This window comes from Sus scrofa, chromosome 6, assembly GCF_000003025.6.
Source record: "Sus scrofa isolate TJ Tabasco breed Duroc chromosome 6, Sscrofa11.1, whole genome shotgun sequence".
Lineage (NCBI taxonomy): Eukaryota > Metazoa > Chordata > Mammalia > Artiodactyla > Suidae > Sus > Sus scrofa.
The window spans coordinates 74,339,285-74,361,624 of NC_010448.4; the positions used below are offsets into that span (position 1 = coordinate 74,339,285).

Here is a 22,340-nt window from a genome sequence, read left to right on the forward strand (position 1 = left end):
CCTTCTCCTTCACCCTGGTGAAGGGGGTGGGGGGTGGGGGGCCTGATCGGATCCAGAGGCTGGAGATGCGTGCCGATGGCTCTGTGGTGCCACGTGGGGCGTGGGCCAGAGGGGCAGACGGTGTTCCCGCCTGTATAATGGGGGGCAGTGGGTGGAACGACCGGCGGGGCAGTGGAGGCGAGGACATCTCCACCCCTCACTCACCAGCTCTCCCTGCTTTCCAGCGGTCAGGGTGAGCCCCTGCCACTCCCGGCAGCCCTCTGTCATCTCCGACGCATCTGCCGCCGAAGGCGACCGGTCATCCACGCCAAGCGACATCAACTCCCCTCGACACCGGACGCACTCCCTCTGCAACGTAAGGCCAGCAGCAGCAGGGCCTGGGCCCTGGGCCCTGCCCGGAAACCAAATCGAGGGGGCGGGGGTGGGGGTGGGGCGAAGACACACCCGCTGTTTCCTCTCGTCTCCCCAGGGAGCATTCTGGCGAAGGCATTTCCTGTTCTGTTCTTTCCTTTTGCAAGAAGAGATGGATGTGGGGACAGAAAGAAATGAGGCCTGGTGGTTCCTTGTGGCTGGGAGGGCAAGGCCATCCAGAGGAAGATGGGCGTGGGTCGGCCACAGGGTCCGAGCAGCCCGGGCCCCCCTCTGGTGGGCTGCGTCTGGGGCCGTGGGCTTCTCCTCCCAGACCGTACCTTCCAGAGCCCAGGACCTCACCATTGATTGCCCTGTAGAGCCAGCTCTTGGTCCTTCATCCAGAAATGAGCCGGATTTTGTTTGACTTTCCAGGAGTTTTTGCACATTTTGCCTCTGGAGAGGATTCTGGTGAATTTGGTCTAAATTTGTTTGCTTTTCTTATCTAATCAGAGAGGCGCAGGTCCAGAGCCACCTAACCCTTGATTGCTGGTGGAGCAGGCAGGCTCCCCAGGAGTGAGGGGGTGAACAAAGGCGGGTGGGTCAGGCGTCTAAGGACAGGGGTGCCCCACGCTAAGGCTCTAACGTGAAACATGGGGGTCAGGGTGCGGGGGCCACTTGTCATATCTGTTCCTTCGTAGGGTTGATAACAGAGGGCTCCCTTGCCGTGTCCTGAAGACACAGCAGTCCGGTCTTCAAGTGCACAGAAGGCTTTCTCCAAAACTAGTTAATGGTGTTTTATTAACCAGCGAGATGGATAGTCAAAGAACTGAGGTGGACAGAGAGGGAAAGCGACAGAATAACCATGACTTGCCGGTGGGGTGATTGTCTACCTGGAAAACCTCTAGACAATTACCTGAAGAGCTGTTAGGCTCATGATGAGAAGCACATAATAGTACCAGTCAGATATCAGTTGACCAAAATCAATGATTTTTCTGTGTATGAGTAATCATAATGGAAGCATTTTTTTTTTTTTTTTTTACAAATCTACAATGAAAAGCACTTACAAAAATAGCTAAGACAAAATGTGAAATAGTTGCCTCAGCCTAGTGATGTGGGCAACAAGGCACTGTGGGCCAGGGCCTGGCACAGTCACACCAGGATGGGGAGAAGGTCGCTTCAGGGCTGGGATTCTTTTTCAACTGGGGCTTATAGGAAGCGGTCTCTTCTCTAGTTCCCCGGATAGAAACCTGGTGACAAAGGCTGTCCTGACAGGACCAAGGCAAGGAAGGTGGGCCAATAGAGGGGCCTCTGATGTTACCCTCTTGTTCTGAGGGACAACTGCTGAATTACACCTCTGGGCAGCAGTGGCCTTTATTCTTGGTGTAAGCCAGACACCCTGTAGTAGCTGAGCACACATGAGAACACCTTCCCAAGGGCCGTATTTTGTCTTCCCATAGTGGGCCTGAGGGGGATTTGACAGTCGAATTGCTGCTGGAAAATTCATTCTGCCAAGAGGGTTCTTTAAAGGCCTCTTGCATTGCCTTTGGCTGGGCCCTAGCCTTTTGCCCAACTTAGCCTTGGTACATATCTGCTGCTTCAGGCATATTTATTCCCAACTCACTTTACACAGGGCCCAGCTGCCAGGAAATGGGTGCTTTGGTAAGCCAGTCATCTACACGTAGGCATCGCAGTGGGCACTGGCCTCATTCTCTTCCCCATGAACTTGGCAAAGATGGCCCTACCCAGGGCCAACCTATAGGTACTATTTGCAAATCATGAGATGGGGCTAAAAACTAAACTACCATTTGTTCCATCCCTACCCCCCCTCAACTGCCTTCATCCCCCCATCTCAACAGATGTGCACACAGGTAAGCCAGGAAGAGCCTGAAGATAGCGCCAGGTAATAACCCTCCTTTCTCAGACATTTGGCCTGGTACCAGCAAGAACTGCCTGGCCTGGAATAAGGACCTCCTCATCCTTTCATGCTCTAGCCACTTATTTAGAGCAGAGGTGGGGACTCAGCACAGAGGCGGGAGGAGGTTGATGGACATTGGCTCAGGTGACAAATGCTTTGTTTCTCACGTTTTGCCTGTAATTCTGGGAATGACCACTAGGGGTCTCCCTGGTAATGACTTGTGATCCTGTGCTCTGTTTTACCCACCTCCCCCCCGCATCCCAGATTGGTTCTGGGATGTGGTGTGGGCTTTTGCTCGCCCACAGGAAGGAGCACTAGACCAGGAAGAAGCAGATGGTCTCAAATTTGAGTTGTAGCTCTGGTTTTAATTAGCTCTACAATGTTGGACTGTCTGGAACCTCTCTGTGTATCTATAAATCAGGCTAATGAGCCCTGTCTGCTCCTCCACAAAATAAGAGATTCATTGTGGTGTTTGTGGGGGAAATTAGAGGCTGCATATTTCTCCTAAGTCTTCCTGTCCCCAAATTCTTTTTGTGTTTTTTCTATAAAATTATATCTCTTTATGAAAAGCACCAAGTATAACCAACTCCCAGCTCTAACTCAATGGACCAGCTGGGACAGGAACTTAGAGGCCTTTGAGTAACTGATTCATTGGTCAGAGGGTGTTAGGGGTTAAGAGGCCAGAGCAGGCAGGCGAGCACCACGGGGCCTCTGGCCAGGACTCCTGGTCCAGGCAGCATCTCCATGAACCACACGTGCCATCACTGAGCCATTTGGAAGTGTCTGCTTCAGAGGTGGAGGGTGGATTCCCCAGGACAGAGGCAGGGGGGTCCCTAAGGGATGGCTTCCTCCCATGGAAGACCCCACACTTCGGGCCACCTCTGCTCTCATGTGTTGTGTGCTTCCGCTGTTTCATCTTCCTCTTCTCCTTTGGCTACAGGGAGACAGTCCCGGGCCGGTTCAGAAGAACCTGCACAATCCCATTGTACAGGTAGGTGTGCCTTCTCTGGCTAACCCACCTTGACTGTGACTTCACCCTAGTTCCCCTGGGCCCTTAGGACCCTCACTTTCATACTTGGGCACCCAGACCAGAGAGGCACCCACTACCTGAGCCACACATGGGGTGGTGCCTGAGCCAGGCTCAGCGCCTGGCTCTCTGGACCTACTAAGTGCAGAGCCCACATCCTCTGAGCTGCCCTGGTGAGTGTTTACTCCCGCAGCCAAAGTCTGATGACCCTGGCCCTGGGCTTTTTGGGTCCTTTGCTGCAGGAAACTTTAAAATTCGTTTTAACATTCCAATACTCCATCCTCAGAGTGAGGAAGGGGCTGTAGGAAGGGAAATAACATGAATGTGAGAGTCAGAAGGGATCTCTGAGATCAGCGCTCTAGTCCTGAGGTTCCCACGTGCTGGTCTCTGTTTTACTCGGCTGTATCAGGGTCCATCAGCGATGATTTCCTAATGCAGATTCCTAGGCCCTTCACCCGAAATAGTCTGACCCACCAGGTCGGGGTGAGGCCTGGAATTCAAGTAATTCTGATGTGTTTTGGGAACCATTAGTCTAGTCTAACCTCCACCTTTTCAGGGGATAACACCAACCTGCGTCTTTGTATAAAGCTCTTGATGGTTTGTCGAGCTCTCCTCCAGGCACCGCCCCAGCCCCATAGTTACCTCCTCCTCCTTGTCCTCATCATTCTTGTTAATAATGCCCAGTCACAGGCAAGAAAACTGGACTCAGAGAGGCTGGGGGCCATGGGTAGTGACATAATCAGGATTAGAATCCAAGCCCCTGACTCCCTTGTTCCACTGGGGCCAGTCCTGCTTCTTGTCTAGAGCCTTAAGGTCCCGCGTCCTTGCTCCGGGCTGACATGAAGCTCAAGGGTCCTCCTCCTCCTCCTCCTCTTCGTCTTCCAGGCTCTCCTGTGCTCCCTTTACCGCGGTGAAGTTACACATTTGCTGCGGTGCCCCCGCAGGTAGGCCCTGTGGCTCCGTCATGGCCAAGGGCACGTGGGCGTCTACAAGCCCCCCTCCCCGGCCAGGAAAGGTGTGAGCAAACCGGATTTAAATAATAATAGTACAGACCCCACCAGCAACAGTTGGGAATGCTTATCACGGGGCCAGGCGCTCTTCTAAGCGTTTTTATCCTCCCTTTGGCAACGTGCTCCTGGCTGTCTTGGAGAGGTCCTGGTATCCCCAGAGGTTCCCTAACTGGCCCGCGTCCACTCGCTGATCGAGGGGCAGACCCTGGCATCCTTAGGCTGCGTGCCCTCCAGCCCCTCCCCCGGCCATCCCCCGTCCCTCCCTGGCTGCCCCCAGCTCAGCCTGCCTCTCTTCTTCTCTCCTCTACGTCTGCCGTCTGGCCTCGACTCCTCAGTCACTAGAGGATCTTGAAGACCAAAAACGGAAAAAGAAGAAAGAGAAGATGGGATTCGGCTCCATCTCGCGCGTCTTTGCCAGAGGGAAGCAGCGGAAGTCCCTCGACCCTGGCCTCTTTGATGGTACCGCCCCTGATTATTACATAGAGGAGGACGCGGACTGGTGATACCCGCCTCCCTTCGCCCTCGGCCCGGCGGGCGGGTCTGTGCGTGTGGACGTGCGTGTGAGCGTGGGGTGCCGGCTGGGTGTGCGTGGCGGTGCGGGTGCGCGCGAGCTTGCGCACGTGGGGGCGGGGGCGGCCGAGCCCCGCGCGCGTGGGCCCCTCCCCGCGGCGCCACCTCTGTAATTGATGTATATACTGCAACCGTGTGTGACCCTGTCAACCCTGTTGTCTTCCGAGCGATACAGTTGTGCTGTTAATCTGGGTTTGTTTTTGTTTTTTTCTATGTTTTTTTTTTCCTTTTTGTTGGGTTCGTTGGGGTTGTCTTTTTTTCTGTCCCTTCTCCCACCCTCCTCCTTTTTATGAAACTTGAAAACTTGAAGGACTGCTGTGTATTTGTAAATAACAAGACTGTTGTGCACTCCGTGCTTGTAACCGTCCGTCGTCCCAACTGCGACTTCTGGAGCCCGTCTCCCGCGAGGATGTGGTCTGGTGTTGATGTCCCCCCCCCCACCCCCACCCCGGTGTGAACGTCGGGGACCAGACCCTGTTCTCGGGGCGTGCCCAAGTCACTTTAACCCCACAACGCCATCGCCATCAGGGTAAGGTCCACTCTCCCCAGAGACTCGCGAGCCTGGCCAAGGGGCCCAGTCTTGGCTCGGTTTGTCAGAGGCCAAACAGGCTCTTTTTCACGGCCTGCCAGTTTTTAAATTGCGTTGCCGTTTCTTTCTTTACGGGGGGGATAAAAGAAAATTGTTCTGCTTAACTTATTTGCACAAATGCAAAGACTTATTCTAAATTATTACATAAATATCGGGATGTATATTTTTCCACGGGGCGGGTGGGAGGCGGGTTCTCTGTTGATGAGTCTGTTCTATGACCATGCTGCTGCCAGACAGTGCAAGGTAGAGTTGAGGGGCCAGAACCCAGGGACTTCTGGATTGTCAAAGCTTGCTTTTTTTCCCCCGTTCTTTCTTCTCTCTCCCCAGTTTTCCTGCCCCTGCATGGACATGCTCTCTGCCTTTCTTCCCACCTGTAGCGCTCTCTCTCGGCCTTTCTATACATATTTATTTATCTGAAATACAGGAGCAGGCGCCTGCTGTCATGGTCACCTCTTGGGTCTGTCTTTTGAGAGAGGCTGAGTACAAGGCGAGACAGCCAACTGCATAACCACAGGGTAGGACCACAGGGTTCCTCGGCCTGGGTGGGTTTCCCGGGGGGGCCTGGAGCAGCACGCGTGCTTCCCTGCAGCTGTCTCTCTCCTCCTTGGTTGATTCTGCACGTTGGCCAGGCAGGTGTCCTTGCAGAGGCACCTGTCTCAAAGGGAGGGCTCCTGGGGACATGGTGTCCAGCACCTGCGCCCCCACCCACCCCATTCTGGTCGATTCCTCCAGCCACACCTCAGGGGTCTGGGGATCCCTTGGGCCCAGTCCTTCAACTTGTCCCAGGACTCTGAGCCCACTTGCCCCAGGAGAGAAGGGCTGGCAGGAACACCTGCCTGTTAGGGAGCAGTATTGGCCCCAGGGAGGCCTCACCAGCAAAGGAACCGTGTGTGCATTTTAATGCCGGGTGATGGAGAACACGTGAGCTTCCAAGTCAGGGCCTCCCCAGGCCTAAGACTAGCTTTGCCTTTTCATTTGACCTGTGAATCCCCGCTCTGCGCCACCTTAACCACTAACAGCTCCGTTCACACACCCTCTCAACAACAGTAGTTGCGCTTTATGCTCTAACAGTAACGTTTTCAGCTCTTACCAAGAATCAGGATTTTTAAATGCTGGAGCATCTCTTATCAGAAGGGATAGGATATTTCATCCAAAGCCTCTAAAACAAACAGAAAAGCCCCAGTCGGCTGCTCCCTTTCCTTCTGACCTGAAGTGGGGGTTGGGAGGGAGTAGGCAGGTTACCTAATAAGGAGCTCTCTGGCTTCCTTTGGCGGAGCCCTTTCACCAAGCCTGGCGGTGAGTGAGCGCAGGCCGAGGCTGGCATCTTTCTCTACAGAGAGATATTTTAGGAAATACTTTTCTCCCCCATGAATTTTTTTCTTTCGGTTGATTTTTATTGTTTGCCCTTTATTTACAAGAAAATAAGATCGCAACCCCTCCTGGTAATGATTTAGTAGTTCCTTTTCATTTCAGTTTTTGTAAATTAGGAGATAATTCTAAGAGTTACTAAGGATGATTTATTTAAGAGAACTACGTCAAATAGCGAATGAGTTATGGGTAACATTAGATGAAAATAACCTTTCCCACGGGAAAGGTTTCTCGAAGGCATGGATGCAAATATAAAATATTAAAAAAAAATCTAAATAAAGCTTATTTTAAAATATGCTCGAATTCTATGTTATTTGATTGTTTCTATCTCACTCTGGGTGGGAGGCAAAGCCTGGCATGACCTGCTCCTTGGAATTTCAAGGCTGGGTCCTGATGGGGTGATGGGAGGGGCCGAGGAAAGCTGGCTGGATTCTGGGCCCGTGGAGGGGCTAAGGCCGGGGTGGCCTCCCAGAAGCACCTCGTCTTTGCCACCCCGACTGTAATTTGGAGGAGCTGTCAGCATCCAGGGCTACTTGTGGTTCTAATGCAGCACCTCCGAGCCTGGCACCCTGACCCTGCGTTCTCCAGCCCAGTGGCCCCAGTCAGCTTTCATCTGCTTCCTTCTCCCCCTGCGCTCCTTCCAAAGGCCCAGGGGGGACCCTCTGAGTTTGGGACATGTTACTTCCTGCAGACCTCAGTGGGCCTCTGCATTGTCCCGACTTTCCACCTTCCCTGGGGCCTGAGAGGAGCTTGAGAGAAATTAAAGGAGCCACAGGGCTTCCCTGATGAAGCCAGAGTGGGCCAGGCTTTTCCGAGCCCCAGGAGAGCCCCTAGATGCAAAGCCAGGCCTCCCCAGGTGAAACTGCACAGTATGGCCTGAGAAGAGACCACCTGGAAACCCCAGTCCCTGATCACAGCCAGAATCTCTGTCTCCCAACCTAAGAGCAAGTCCTCTCGAGCAGTAAGAATGATGGAAGGCTGGCCCTTTAAAACGCCCCTTTCATTTCTGCTAGAAGGCGGCTCAAAGCACCACGATGGACAGACCACGCTCGGGACTGCGGGGAACTTAGGGGCAGCCACCCCAGCAGCTCTCAACCTGGCCACGCAATAGAATCACCTGTAGAACTTCCCCCCCAAAATGACCAGTGCCAGGTACTCCATCTCTGAATCAGTATGTGGCTATACCTTCTCTGGTGCAGCCAGGAGAGAGAGCCACGAGGCTCATCTGAGGAGGGCAAGTCACATGTGCCACAGCTGCCCTCTCCCTGGTCTCATGCAGCTGTCGCTAATCCAAGAGCCCTTCCCACCCAGCCCAAAGCGGCTTCTCATTTCTTCACTAGACAGAGCCTTAGCCAGCCACTGCCCACCAGTCAGAGTTGGCATACAGGAACAAAGCCTGTCTGCCTTCCCAGACGAGCCTAACCCACTACGCTGAACAGATAGGGAAAACTCAGGCCCAGAGAGGAGCAAGTCGGCCACAATCCTCACTGTCGCTCCTCTAGTCCCATGCCTTCTCCAGGGCCAGGCCACACCGCCTCCCTTGTTAATCTTCTCTAGACCATGCCCCAAATAGTCCAACTTCAAGTGGCGCCTCTTGTAGTCAGAAATTGGAGGAGGGCTGCTTGGGCCTCCGGGGCCAGTGGACAGCTGCACAAGTTGTGTACTGCATCACCCAAGAAGGCTCAGCTGTGTGAACAGTGCCCTGAGCTGCATAGTGCACAACCCATGTGGCTCTTGCACCCAGGCCAGCAGGCTCCCACAGGCGTAACCTAATAATAGTAATAACAAGAATAATATCTAACATTTGTTAGGCACTTACCATGGGCCAGGGTCCGTGCTGCGCACTTGTCGTGTATTAACTCAGTTAACCCTCCAGCAGCTCCACGGTGGATGAGAAACCTGAGGCAGAGCAGATCGTCTGGGGTCAAGGCGCTAGGAAACAGTAGAACTGGGCTTCCAGTCTAGCAAGACTGCAGTGCCCGCGACCCGCTCCTCCCTCCGGGCAGCGAGGGGCCAGGACCCAGCACGTGGGCATCTCCAGTGCCTCCACGGGGCCCCACTCCCACCCTCGGCAAAGCCACCAGCCACTTCTTGCACGTCCTTGCTTTTGTGACTGAGTCTATTTCTTTAGCCTTTTACGTCCAGAAAACCCACTCCCAGAGAGGAACTGGCGAGGGTCAGAGTAGGAAGGAGCTGCGGTCCTGGTACCAGCTCTCCTCCTTGGGCGGAGAACCGCCTCTGCTTGCCCGGCTGTAGAACCCTCACTGTACCACGGCTGCAGCTTCCTGAGGTGGGGGGGTCCCCTGCTGGCCACAGGATAAGTCCAGGGGGGTCCCAGCAGCCACCCCACACGAGCACCCCAAGGCTATTGAGCTGCTGTGTGTGTCACTCAACCTGGGCTCCGCAGGAATCCAGGTGTAAGGGGGCTGCATCAGATGGGGTCATCAGCCTTGTGACAGTATGAGTTTAAAAAGATCGGAATTCCTGTCGTGGCGCAGTGGTTAACGAATCCGACTAGGAACCATGAGGTTGCGGGTTCAGTCCCTGCTCAGTGGGTTAACGATCCGGCGTTGCCGTGAGCTGTGGTGTAGGTTGCAGACGCGGCTCAGATCCCACGTTGCTGTGGCTCTGGTGTAGGCCGGTGGCTACAGCTCCAATTAGACCCCTAGCCTGGGAACCTCCGTATGCCGCGGGATCGGCCCAAGAAATAGCTAAAAAGACAAAAAAAAAAAAAAAAAAAAAAAAAAATCCATGGACCCTCTCACCAGAAGCCTGCAGTTCCTCCCAAACGCCCTACTCCTGGCCCATCTCCTCAGAACAAACGGCTCTTAAGCTTTTTCAACTCAGAGCCCACCCGGTGGAGCAGAACGTGCCACATTCTCCTACCTCCCACCTGTTCCCTGCTTTTCCGTGGAACCTGGTGCTAATAAAGAATCAAGAGGGGGAGTTCCCGTTGTGGCTCAGTGGGTTAAGGACCTGACCTAGTCTCCGTGAGGATGCACATTTGATCCCTGGTCTCGCTCAGTGGGTTAAGGATCTGGCGTTGCTGCAAGCTGTGGCATAGGTCGCAGATGAGGCTCAGATCTGGTGTTGCCGTGCCTGTGGCATAGGCTGGCAGTTGCAGCTCTGATTCGACCCCTAGCCTATGCCCTTAAAAAAAAAAAAAAAAAAAAAAAAAAGGAAATACCTATAACTTTATCTTATAAAAGGGTAGGTTCATCATTTTATATTATAAAACGATTGCCCTTTAAACTTAAAAATAACTTAGGGGAGTTCCCGTCGTGGCGCAGTGGTTAATGAATCCGACTAGGAACCATGAGGTTACGGGTTCGGTCCCTGCCCTTGCTCAGTGGGTTAACGATCTGACGTTGCTGTGAGCTGTGGTATAGGTTGCAGATGTGGCTCGGATCCCGCGTTGCTGTGGCTCTGGAGTAGGCTAGTGGCTACAGCTCTGATTCGACCCCTAGCCTGGGAACCTCCATATGCCACGGGAACGGCCCAAGAAATAGCAAAAAGACAAAATAAACAAATAAATAAATAAAAATAACTTAGGGATTTGATCTTGACTGTACATTAGAAGTTTAAATATCAAAGTCATAGCACGTCACCATGAAGTGTCATTGTACAGGCAGACAGTGTATGGCTTGATGGCAACAGGGATGTGGAGAACTCATACCTGAGCCATACTTGTGTGATGTCTTAAAGCCAAGGTACCAAAAAGCATGCAAATAAGCAGCCCTGCACCCCCCTCCCCAACAAACTGAACCCACGAGTAAATTATCCCAAGAGGATGGATCTTTAAGAAGCAAGAATAGAAACTGAAAACCTTGACCTTTCCGTCCTGAAAAGGACAGCCCTTCCTGTTCCCCAGCATCTGCCCGGGGAAGCGGTGCGACGTCAGGCCAGGTGTAGCAGCCATGCTTCTCCATCAGCCCAGGGCAAACCAGCTGGCTCTCGTTGGCATTTCAGAGTTGCAGGCTTTGGAAATTGTTGATTGCTTTCTTAGTGGGTGACCAGTCAGTCAGGAGCAGTTAATGGCCCCAAAATGAGAATCTAAAATTGCATGCCTTGCTCCATCCGGTGGACCCTCGCAGCCCACCGATGGGGCCAGGCCATGCCGGGGTAATCGCACCAGCTCCAGCCCAGCATCTGATTCAAGCAAGTCATTCACCGTGTGCCTCAGGGTCCTCATCTCTGAAGTGGATGTGATGACCCCTTCCTCCCTGTGGGCTCAGAAATCCAAGCTGAACGTGTTTTGGAGCCAGGAAGGCACTGGCTTCCCGGCCTGCCTGCGTTCTCTGGGATTTGAGCGGATTTAAGTTCAACCAGAGGTTGGAAAAAGGTGTGGAAGCAGCTTGGCAGGCATCTTGAGCCTAAAGGTGAATTGAGCACAGCGTGGCCTCAGCAGTGAAATCAGGGCATCGGTCCCTGTGGACCCGACAACCCCGCAGCTGTGCGCACAGCCCTCAGAGTCCAAACTCCCTCCACTGTGGCTTTGTGAGGGAATCCAGGCTTCTCTGCCTTGGGACAGGGAGGGTTTGACCCCTTTATCCCTAGAATTCACCAGCTCTGAAAACATGTTCTCGAGTTTAGAGACTGTGTGCTCTCTGCCGTGGTGAGCACACAGAAATTCAGACTGTGGAAAGCACTCAGGCTGCCCAGGGCTGCGTTCTTGAGCAGAAGCCCCGTGGGTCACCCAGGAGTGGCTCATTTATAAGGAGCCTGGTCTGGCGGTGACGAGGACTCTGAGGTCTTTGCAGATACTCGCTCGTATAATCTAAGAACCTCTGAGAGAGACTGTTATTGTCCCCATTTTACATATGAACAAACCAAGGCACAGAGAGATGAAGTTCTTGCCCAAAGTCACACAGCCAGGAAGAGACAGAACCCAGATGCAACCCCAGCAGGCTGGCTCCAGACTCCATATTATCTACACAGTCTATGATCAGCCACTGGCCCCCAAGATCTCCCCCAGGGACAACTGAGCAAAAAGAAGCTTCAGAGAACTTAAGGAAGCCTCGCTAGCCAAGCCCTGTCCAGGCTAGCTCTTTGGGACTCAGTTTCTCCACTCAATAGAAGAAGAGGCTGGAATAGGCAAGGGTTTGCACACTGTGTTCCACGGAACCCTTGGAGGTTCCTCAGAGGTCTCTCAAGAAGAGGTGGCCACAGCTAGTGAAAGAACGAGCAGACACCTTTTGTCGGAAGCTCCTCTTATCTGTTACACACTGGACCTCCATGCAGGAGCCCATTCGAAGGATCCCATGATAGAAAAAAAAAAAAAAGTGAGCAAGAGAGAAAGAAAATGAGAGGTTTCAGAACCACACATAGATCAGGAGCTGTCAAACCTGACCAAGCCTTGGCGTTCTCATCGTGGTGCAGTGGTTAACGAATCCAACTAGGAACCATGAGGTTGCAGGTTCGATCCTGACCTTGCTCAGTGGGTTAAGGATCTGGCGTTGCCGTGAGCTGTGGTGTGGGTCGAAGATGAAGCTCGGATCCCGTGTTGCTGAGGCTCTGGCGTAGGCCGGTGGCTACAGCTCTGATTCGACCCCTAGCCTGGGAACCTCCATATGCCGAGGGAGCGGCTCAAGAAGAAGGCAGGGAAAAAAAAAAAAAAAAAAAAAAACCACCTGACCAAGCCTTGAGTCTTGAGGGTACAGATTCCCAGGCTCCACCCCTACCTACTGCATTAGAAGGTCTGGGGTTGAGCCTCCGGGATCCTAGCTAGCTCCCCACTGTGGGCCCAGTTGCAGGAGGTCCACACGGGGCAATGGCCGAGGGTGGCATCCTGCCCATGGGTTTTAGCACAGGCTTGCCATTAGGAAGTGTCCCCAAGGGACTGTCTTAAGGTAGGTTTAGGCCACTTTCCCCAGCCCAGCTCCAGGGTCCCCCGGTGAGGTAGAAAGCCAAGGGGACTGGCAGGGCTGCGTATCTACTGCCTCCCAGGCAGACCCGGAGCCCCCAGCAGCATCCCTGTTAGAGTCACAGAGGGGGTCCCTGCTTTTCCAAGAGGCACAGAGCCAGGAAGCAGTGGAGCAGGACTCACACGCGGGTAAATCCCAGGTTCTGAGCATGGCAGCTACCATCTCTGACCTCACCCGACCTGTGGGCTGACAGAGGCTTCTGCCAAGCACTGGGTGGAGCTACCGGCCTTGGCTGGGAGCCAGTGGTGCCCCATGGACACAGGATGATGAACCATTGGGAGCGAGGCAGCTCGAGCCATGCTTGGGGTGGAGCTGCTGCCGTGGGGCCCAGCAGGGCTCTGGCCAGACCCTGCCCTCAGGTCCCTGAAGAGGCCTGCCCTTCCCTGTTCCAGAAGCCCCACCACTCAGCCCAGCCCAGTCAGGAGCCCCAAGCCTGGCTCTAGACTCTCAGTTCCCAGACTGGCTGAGGACTCCCTGTGTGACCACAGGCAAGTCGGTCTCCCTCTCTGGCCCCCTTGGAAACAGACCAGGGCAGCAGTTCCCACCTGTATGTAGCCTGTGGAGTCTTCTGCGTCCTGGGCGACCTCTCCCACCACACTACCCTGGAGCCCAAAGCTCCCGTTTACTTATCTCGTTTACTTATCTCGTGGATACGACTTCATTTGCACAAAGGTTCTGCAACACAAAAGCAGTGTGGAGTCAGGTCTGCGCTGAGTTCCCTCTAAGGTCCTCCAGGACAAAAAGAGGCACAGCTGCCTCAGGCCGCCTCCTGCCCCAGGGGCACCCCCAGACTTCCCTGCTCCCCTTCCTCCCCACCAGAGGGATGGTGCAAGCCCCCTTCCCCCCCAACCCTGGCAGAGCAGGGAAGTGGGGGCCACTCACAGGCCCCCCAACTTCCAAAGGCCTTTGAGCCGCAGTGAGACTTTACTGAACAATGCCGCTCCCAGGTCACGGCCCTGTACAGTTTACAAAGCAGACTAGGGTCAAGGTTAAGCTGTAGACTCTGGGCAGACTCTCTGGGTTCAAACCTCAGTCCCGATACCCACAAACAAGAACCTAACCGGGCTGTGCCTCAGTTTTCCCACCTGTACACTGGGGACAATAAGCTATGGTCAGAGTAGCTGCAAATGAGTGACTCTACAGAAAAGGCTTAGCTCCAATGGCAATAAATGTTCACCTGGATGTTGATGACAGTGGTGACGGTGACAACAATAATCTCAGCCTCTCACCAGGCAGAGCAGATTCCTTTGTACAAATGCCAAGACTGGCCCAGGTTAGTTCAGCAACTTACCCCTGCTGCCAGGGCCAGCGCAGGTCTGAGGCCGGAGGGCGTGAGGGTCTTAGAGTCGAGGGGCTTTGGTGGCCTCCTGCCCACTCCTCTTATCACAGCCAAGCTGGGCATTCATGGCTGAGCCACTTCTGGAACCCAAGGCTGCTGACTCCCAAGCCAGGGCTCAGAGCTGCTGCACACCTCAAGATTCAGCTGGGGGCGGGGGGTGGGGGGAGGGGGAATCCCTGCGTAAAGAATTTTTAGAAACAACGCCTAGTATCGCCAACATGAACATTGGCTTGTTGAGACTCTAGCAAGTTCTACAGTGAAGAAAAAAATTTCACTTCTTCCCACCTCGTGTTTCCCAAACTTAACTGACCACAGAGCCAGGCCTTTTAATGGAGTTCATGGGGTGCTCTGTGGGGGACACGGGATGGACGACTCCTTTGGCCCCCTTCAGTCTGTGCTTGGAGATGCTGAGTCAGCGACTCTTGGGCAACCTCTGAGCAGCCTCGTTTCTGACACAGTTTAACAATGGAAAGTCCCCATGGCTCCCGTGGGATCCCCGGTGCCTTAAGTGAGGTGAGCCAGGCACAGGGCTGGGTGGAGAGGGATCTCTCTCTCTCTCTCTCAGCCTCCCTGTCCCTCGGAAAGAAGTTGAGTCAGTGCGCAGCATCGGCAGAAGCAGAAAGGCCCCTGCAGATCCACTGAGAAACACCAGCCCCAGGTGTTCATTCCGTTGCTGTTCCAGGTGTAGACAGAAGGACCAAGCCTATTGCCCCAGGGCGGGGAGAGGAAGGGGCCTGCCACCCTGCTGGGACCCCTGGCCTCACCTGCCCTGCCACCCCACCAGCTCTGAGCTACCAAATTGCCTTCCTGGGCCAGGCCAGCCATGTTCAAGTCACATCCAAATTGGTCCCACGCCTGCCTGGCGCCAGCTTCCTGCTGTGTTAGGAGGCCGATGCCTCTGGGGGTGGCACAGAGCCCGTGGGCAAGGGCATGTGGGCCAGGGAGGCGAGGAGGCCAGTGCTGCAGGAGATGTGGAGGCAGGGGCCAGGGGGATGAAATGCAGGCTCTGGGACTGGCTGAGCCCTGGGCATGCAACTGATGGGCCTTTCTGAGCGCCCCTTTCCTTACCTGTAATGTGGGCCTCTGGGAACCTAAGTCCACCTGGGCAGGGGAAGGGGATACAGTGCTGTCACACCCATGCACCGTAAGGCGCCAGCAGTGCTAGCTGTCATGATCAGGAGGCCTCCAGGGTGAACAGAGGGGCTTCCATCTGCTGTTTGGGATCAGCTCTAAGAGGCCTCACTGCAGAGCAGTGTGGGTGACAGTGACACGGACCCACCTCTGTGAGCACCCTCACAGCCAGCCCTGGGCTGGGCGCACACACGCCCACTCCCACCAAGTCAGCACAGTGGGTGGGTGGGAGCTGCAGGGCTGTGGGGTCCCACATGCTCCGTCTGAAGGAAGCAGCCCACCTGGGCTCCAGTGTCCCCAAAGCGCCTGGTTTTTCAAGAGAAGCCAAAATGTCATGTAAAACACCCCAATCCCTCAATATTAGCAACTAATTGTTCTTAGGTTTAGTGTCCTTTAGGGGAAAAATTCCATTGCCCGGTATGGCTCCGGGCTTCGGGCTCCGCCACCTCCTGTCTGGATTCTCTGTGGGCTGGTCCAGGCCTGACGGTCCTTGCCTTTCCTCTGGCCAGCCTGCCCACTGGCCGCAGGTGCCCATCCCAGTTCTGCACACGTCCTCCTTCGCCAGAGGCCCTCCCGCCCTCCGCCCCACCAGCCAGGCACAGGGAGGGGCACCACACTCATTTCTGAACCCAGAGCAGTGCCCCCAAGGCTTGGGGTGTTTGCAAAGTGGGGGTGCTGCCCTCAGAAGCCTGGAGTCAGCACAGGAATCCTGAGCCCCTGGGAGCCCCGACCCCGGAGGTCCATCTGGCCACAGGACTGGAGGTCAGCTTGCCTGTGACCTGAGAGCCCAGCCAGGTCACTAAAGCATTTCTCATGGACTCGGCTGGCCGGGCTTTCTGGGACTCAGAGATGGAGAGGGTGTTGGGGCGGGGGCGCTTCACCTCCAGGTGAAGGTGCCAAGGGCCTGACCAAAGGGTGACTCCATGTGCTCACAGAAATCCCAGTGGGATGCATAGTCATCCATGTGGACTCAGCTGCCACCCAGAGGCCCAGAGACAAGGAGGGAGGTCAGGCTGAGGACTGAGGATGAAGTCTGGCTTCTAAGGGGGCTTGGGGGCAGTGGTGGAAGCTAAGAGAGGAAAGTACAATAGGACTTTCTGCCATTCACTGAGGGCCTGCTGTGCCAGTCATGTGTAGACACTTTATATACACTCATTAAGTCATTCAACCAACACTGGCTGACCGCTTTCTATGTGCCACGCCTAGGGCTAAGGACTTTAGGATGCAGATGTAGACAATGAGATGACAAATTATTCTTACATAGTCCTCATCAAAATTCTATGAAGGGTGTATGATCTCAACCTTACAGACGAGGCTCCAAGGGGCAACGTAAGTAGCCCGAGGAGACGTAGTAAGTGACAGGCCAAGGATGAGAACTGGGGTCCAGCAGATGACTGCAGGACACCGCCTTCCAGGCGGAGAAGAGTGAAACTGACAAAACCATGAGCCACTGGAACAATCTAGTCCTGGAGGGAGGCAGAGAAGGGGGTGTTGCAATAAGAGGAGTCAGCTGAAAGGGGAGAGAGGTGAATTCACAAAACCCGTGGAAACTTCCTAGGATCTTTTGCATTGTGCCAAGGCTCTAGTCACACGTATCAATGGGTTCGAGAGGGGTGTCATCTGCGGTTAGCACATGGTGGCCTCAAGGAATGATGTTTCAGGATGCATGACTAGAACGGCCCTGACTGGCCCCCGTTTTCTCCCTGACATTTCCTGTAGCATCAAAGTCCTAAGAAGGCCCCCAGCACAAGCCTTACCAAAGCTTTCTTCGTTTCTAAGAAATTAAACAAAGACTGCTCCTAAATATCTTTGCTGTTCCTAAATCGGCTTTTGGGTAAGAAAGACAGTGGCTGACCCCTAGTGCAGGCAATTTCCAGAAGGCAGTTGTGTGGCATTTGAAGGTGGTGGGAGGTTGGAACGGTGCATTCTTGGATTAGGATGACCCCAAAGGAGACACTGCCTGCAAATGCCACACTCGAGCCGGAGGGTCATGGACCTGACTCAGCAGCGGTCCTCCGTCCCAGCGAGCAAATGCACAGGATCTCTGCCATGACCACAGTCCACACAGCTCATGGAAGCAGGATGAGCAGAGGTGTCCTGAGTCGTAAGGGAGCCGAGAGGGTCAGTGAAGGGAAGAGGCAAGATTGCAGATCCATCAGGGGTCCTCAGACCCCACAGGGATCCATCACTCCCAGCTTTGCCTCCAAGAGCTGCACAAACTTGCGCTGTCCCCACCTGGGCATGTGGAGAAGCATCGTCCTCCTGCCCATGGCCTCTGCTTAAAGAGCCTGTCACTTCCCACAGAATTCACCTTTCGGGCCCACTCACTGTAGAGAAGTTGGCCAGGAAAACAGGTTGGAAAAGGGGTCCAGCTGTGGGAATACATGCCGGGCCAGCAGCCAGCTGGAATACGTTCTTAGAGTCTAATACAGGTTAGAATCTAAGAACACCCCTCCGAAACGTGGGCACTATTCAGCATTACAAGAGGTTAGCAAGGAGGAAAGAGGAAAGTGTCCATACATGTTTCTTGAGCACACAGTCGTGGTCTTTGGCTCATAGTGTGTTTGCCTTCCCTGGACTCTTCTGAGCATCTTCCTTCAAAGTCTGTAAACTTAGGAAATACTTGCCAAGCATATACCTGGGGAATGAGCAGAGCAGGGTGGAGCTTTGTCAACTCCCTGAAGCCAATTCCCTGCTGCCTCGGAAAACTCTCAGGGTGTTGGGAGGAGGGGCCGGGGGGAAGCATGGCTGGGGGCAGGGCACCTACCAGGCCAGGGAACAGACACAGTGAGCACGGCTTAAGGCCCCTGCCAGGCAGAAGCATCACAAAGGAAGCAGAAGGGAAGTGAATGGGGTTTGTGAAGCATGAGGTAGTGACAGCAGAGCTCTGTTGGATTTCTCTGTGTGCCTCATCGGTTAGTGTATTTTAAGGGACTCTGGGCGTGGGGTGCAAGTACTATCAGTTTTGTCGCAGGGCCTCCAAAGGTCTGCTTGGCTCTGTAGTTAGGGGTTGGGAGTTGGTGACGGCCCACCCAGGTTCCTGCCATCACCCCAGCTGCACAGTTAGTGACTTGATGCCGTTTAGACCGTGCTGTCTGGTCCCGGTGGCCTGCGTTCCGAGGACCTGTCCTTTGCACCTAGTATTTCATAGGAGTTGTGACTGAGAGCTTGAGCAAAGCATCTCCATCCAACACTGCAGCCGTTATCAGCCACAAAACATCACTTTTTTCACAATATAATGCAGTGTTTAAAAAATGAGATGTCAGCTTTTGGCTTGAAAAGTGCTGACAGGCGCTCCCCTGCTACTGTCCAAGGGCAGGGAGTTTTGATTGGAGTTGGCTGCCTGTGCAGGGCTGGTCTGAGGACACAGGGGCCTAGGGTGGAAGGGTGGGGGTGCGGGCAGCAGTGAGTAGAGGCCAGGGATGGTCCCCATGACAAAGGATGGTCCCATCCTGATGTCATTCCGTAGTGCCAAGGTCAAGAGGCCGTAAGACCATGTTATGTGTACATTCAAGGAATCACAAGCATCTTGACATGGCCTGAAGGAGGTGGGGCTGGCAGAAGGTGAGCCCGGAGAGGGAGACCTGCTCCCTCCCTCCTCACCTCCTATCCTGCCTTCTTCTAACCGAAATGTACAGAGCTCCTCCCATTCCAGGCAGCAGTGGACTGGTGCTCATATAGGCTCACAAACTGATCCCCAACCCCACGTCCAGTGGTATCATGTTGGTAACTGAAATTGGCCACAGTGGGCATATTTATACCACAGAGACAGGCAAATAAATGCTACAAACCAAAGTGCTTTTTAAAACTACAAGAGCTGGTTGTTGAACATGTACCCTCAACAGGTACCAGAGATGCCCAAGGGAGCAGAACAGGCCCAGCTCCTGTCCTTGAGGAGTTGACATCTAGTGCGAGGCACAGACACTTATCAACTAACTGCAATTGTCAGTTAACTTTAGCTGTGAGAAATGCAGGCTTGTAACCTAGAATCATGAGGGCTTGTATGAATGTGAGTGTGGGTTGGGGGCACGGAGGTGTGTGAGTTGCAGAGTGGTGACTGGCCAACACTAGATAACCAGGAAAGGGGTCCCTGGAAGAGGGAACATTTAAACAGAGCCCTGCAGTAAGAACATACATAGTGAAAATTGCCTTAAAGGTAAATAGATTAAATGCTCCAACCAAAAGACATAGACTAGATGAACAGACACAACAAGACCTGCATAAATGCTGTCTACAAGAGGCCCACTTCAGATCTAGAGACACACACAGACTGAAAGTGAGGGGATAGAAAAAGGTATTCCATGCATGCAAATAGAAATCAAAAGAAAGCTAGAGTAGCAATGCTTATAATATCAGACAAAAATAGACTTTAAAGACTTATACAAGAGAATGAAGTACACTACATAATGATCAAGGGATCAATCCAAGAAGAAGATGTAATAATTGTAAATATATGTGGACTCAACATAGGAGCACCTCAATATATAAGGCGGTGTTAACAGACATAAAAGGGGAAATTGAGACTTAATAATAGTGGGGGACTTTAACACCCCACTTACATCAATGGACATATCATCCAGACAGAAAATCAGTAAAGAAACACAGGCTTTAAATGACGTTAGACCAAATGTACTTAATTGATATTTATAGATCATTCCAGCCCAAAGCAACAGAATACACATTCTTTTAAGTGTACGTGGAACATTCTCCAGGATAGTTCACATGCTGGGCCACAAAGCAAGCCTTGGTAAATTTAAGAAAACTGAAATTGTATCAAGCATCTTTTTCAAACCATAATGCTGAGGTTAGAAATCAAATACAAGAAAAAGCTGCAAAAAACACAAACATGTGGAGACTAAATAATATGCTTCTAAACAACCAGTAGATCATGGATGAAATCAAAGAGGAAATCAAAAAATACCTACAGACAAGTGAAAACGAAAACACATCAATCCAAAACCTATGGGATGCAGCAAAAGCAGTTCTAAGAAGGAAGTTTATAGCAAAACAAGCTTACCTCAGGAAACAAGAAGAATCTCAAATGGACAACCTAACCTTACACCTAAAGCAACTAGAGAAAGAACAACAAACAAAACCCAAAGTTAGCAGAAGGAAAGAAATCATAAAGATCAGCACAGAAATAGAGACTAAGAAAACAATAGAAAAGATCAATGAGACTAAAAGCTGGTTCTTTGAAAAGATAAACAACATTGATAAACTGTTAGCCAGTCATCAAAAGAAAAGGAAAAAAAAGGAGAGGGCTCGAATCTCTAAAATTAGAAATGAAAAAGAAGTTACAACTGACACCACAGAAATACAAAGGATCATAAAAGACAACTAAAAGCAACTGTATGCCAATAAAATGGACAACCTGCAAGAAATGGAAAAATTCTTAGAAGGGTACAATCTCCCAAGACTGAACCAGGAAGAAAAAGAAAATATGAACAGATCAATTACAAGTACTGAAATTGAATCTGTGATCTAAAAACTCCCAACAGACAAAAGTCTGGGACAAGATGCCTTCACAGGTAAATTCTATCAAACATTTAGGGAAGAGTTAACCTATCCTTCTGCAGTATTCCAAAAAATTGCAGAGGAAGGAACACTTCTGAATTCATTATATGAGGCCACCATCACCTGATTAAAAAAAAAAGATACAATAAAGAAAATTACAGGCCAATATCACTGATAAACAAAAACCCTCAATAAAATACTAGCAAACCAAATCCAACAATACATTAAAAGGATCATACATATACCATGATCAAGTGGGATTTATCCCAGAAAAGCAAAGATTTTTTTCAATATCCACAAATCAATCAGTGTGATCCACATTACAAACTGAAGAATAAAAACAATATGGACATTTCAATAGATGCAGATAAAGCTTTTGATAAAATTCAAATCCTTTTATGATATAAAGTCTCCAGAAAATGGGCATAGAGGGAACCTACCTCAATATAATAAAGGCCATATATGACAAACCCCCAGCTAACATCATACTCAACAGTGAAAAGCTGAAAGCATTTGCTCTAAGATCAGGAACAGATAAGGATGCCCACTCTCACCACTTTTATTCAACAAAATTTTGAAAGTCCTAGCCACCACAATCAGAGAAGAAAAAGAAATAAAAGGAATCCAAACTGGAAAAGAAGTAAAACTAAAGCTCCAATCAAGGTAGCAGAGCAGTGGGATGTAGAAATCACTTCCTCCCACAAATACATCAAAAATACATCTACACAGAGTTCCCTTTGTGGCTCAGCAGAAATGAACCTGATATGTCCATGAAGACACAAGTTTGATCCCTGGTCTCACTCACTGGGTTAAGAATCTGGCATTGCCCTAAGCTGTGGTATAGGTCACAGATGTGGCTCAGATCCTGCATTGCTGTGGCTGCCGCATAGGCCAGCAGCTGCAGTTCTGATTTGACCACTAGCCTGGGAACTTCCATACGCCATACTTGTGGCCCTTAAAAAAAAAAATAAATCTACAAATGGAACAATTTTTTTTTTTTTTTTTTTTTGCTTTTTAGGGCCACACCCATGGCATATGGAAGTTCCCAGGCTAGGGGTTGAACTGGAGCTGCAGCTGCTGGCCTATGCCACAGCAACACAGGATCCAAGCCATGTCTGCAACCTACACTACAGCTCACGGCAATGCCAGGTCACTGACCCACTGAGCAAGGCCAGGAATTGAACCCGCATCCTCATGGATACTAGCTGGATTCATTTCCACTGTACCACAACAGGAACTCCCCAAATGGAATGATTCTCACAGAACACCTACTGAACACTAGCAGAAGACCTCAAATACCTGAAAGGAAAAGAAATATTCCACATAACCAGAGAGATCAAAAGGATTAAAAAAAAAAAAAAAAAGAGGAAGTGGGATAGGACCTGCCCCCTGGGAGGGAGCTGAAGGAGAGGTGAGGTTCCTGCAGCCTGGAAAGCCCCCTCACCAGTAGGGAGATCAGACAGGAGAGAAAAGGAGCTCCAGAGGCTCAGAGCAGAGAGCAACAACTGATTTGTGGCAGGCAGGACAGAGAGAGACCTACACAGGCAGTCCGTGCCACCACCCTGTGAACCCCAGCCTGAGGCACGCATCCACTGGTGTGTG

General features: G+C 52.1%; 1 protein-coding gene and 1 long non-coding RNA gene across 8 annotated transcripts in view; one reads left to right on the forward strand and one right to left on the reverse strand.

Moving 5' to 3' along the window:
* KAZN (kazrin, periplakin interacting protein) overlaps positions 1–22,340 on the forward strand; it is a 1,105,661-nt gene that overhangs the window by 1,042,151 nt on the left and 41,170 nt on the right. For 6 of the 7 annotated variants that reach the window (XM_021097562.1, XM_021097563.1, XM_003481972.4 and 3 more), the window contains 3 exons: positions 225–355; positions 3,207–3,257; positions 4,639–4,762. In XM_021097562.1, coding sequence (XP_020953221.1) covers positions 225–355; positions 3,207–3,257; positions 4,639–4,762 — 306 coding nt within the window. Of the gene's footprint in view, positions 1–224; positions 356–3,206; positions 3,258–4,638; positions 7,134–22,340 lie in introns of those variants that run through there. The other variant, XM_003127625.5, reaches the window with a different exon arrangement.
* Positions 8,583–22,340, reverse strand: part of LOC106510624 — a 31,132-nt gene continuing 17,374 nt past the window's right edge. Inside the window, exon 3 of the long non-coding RNA XR_002345415.1 lies at positions 8,583–8,729. This is a non-coding gene — a long non-coding RNA (uncharacterized LOC106510624). The remainder of the gene's footprint in view (positions 8,730–22,340) is intronic.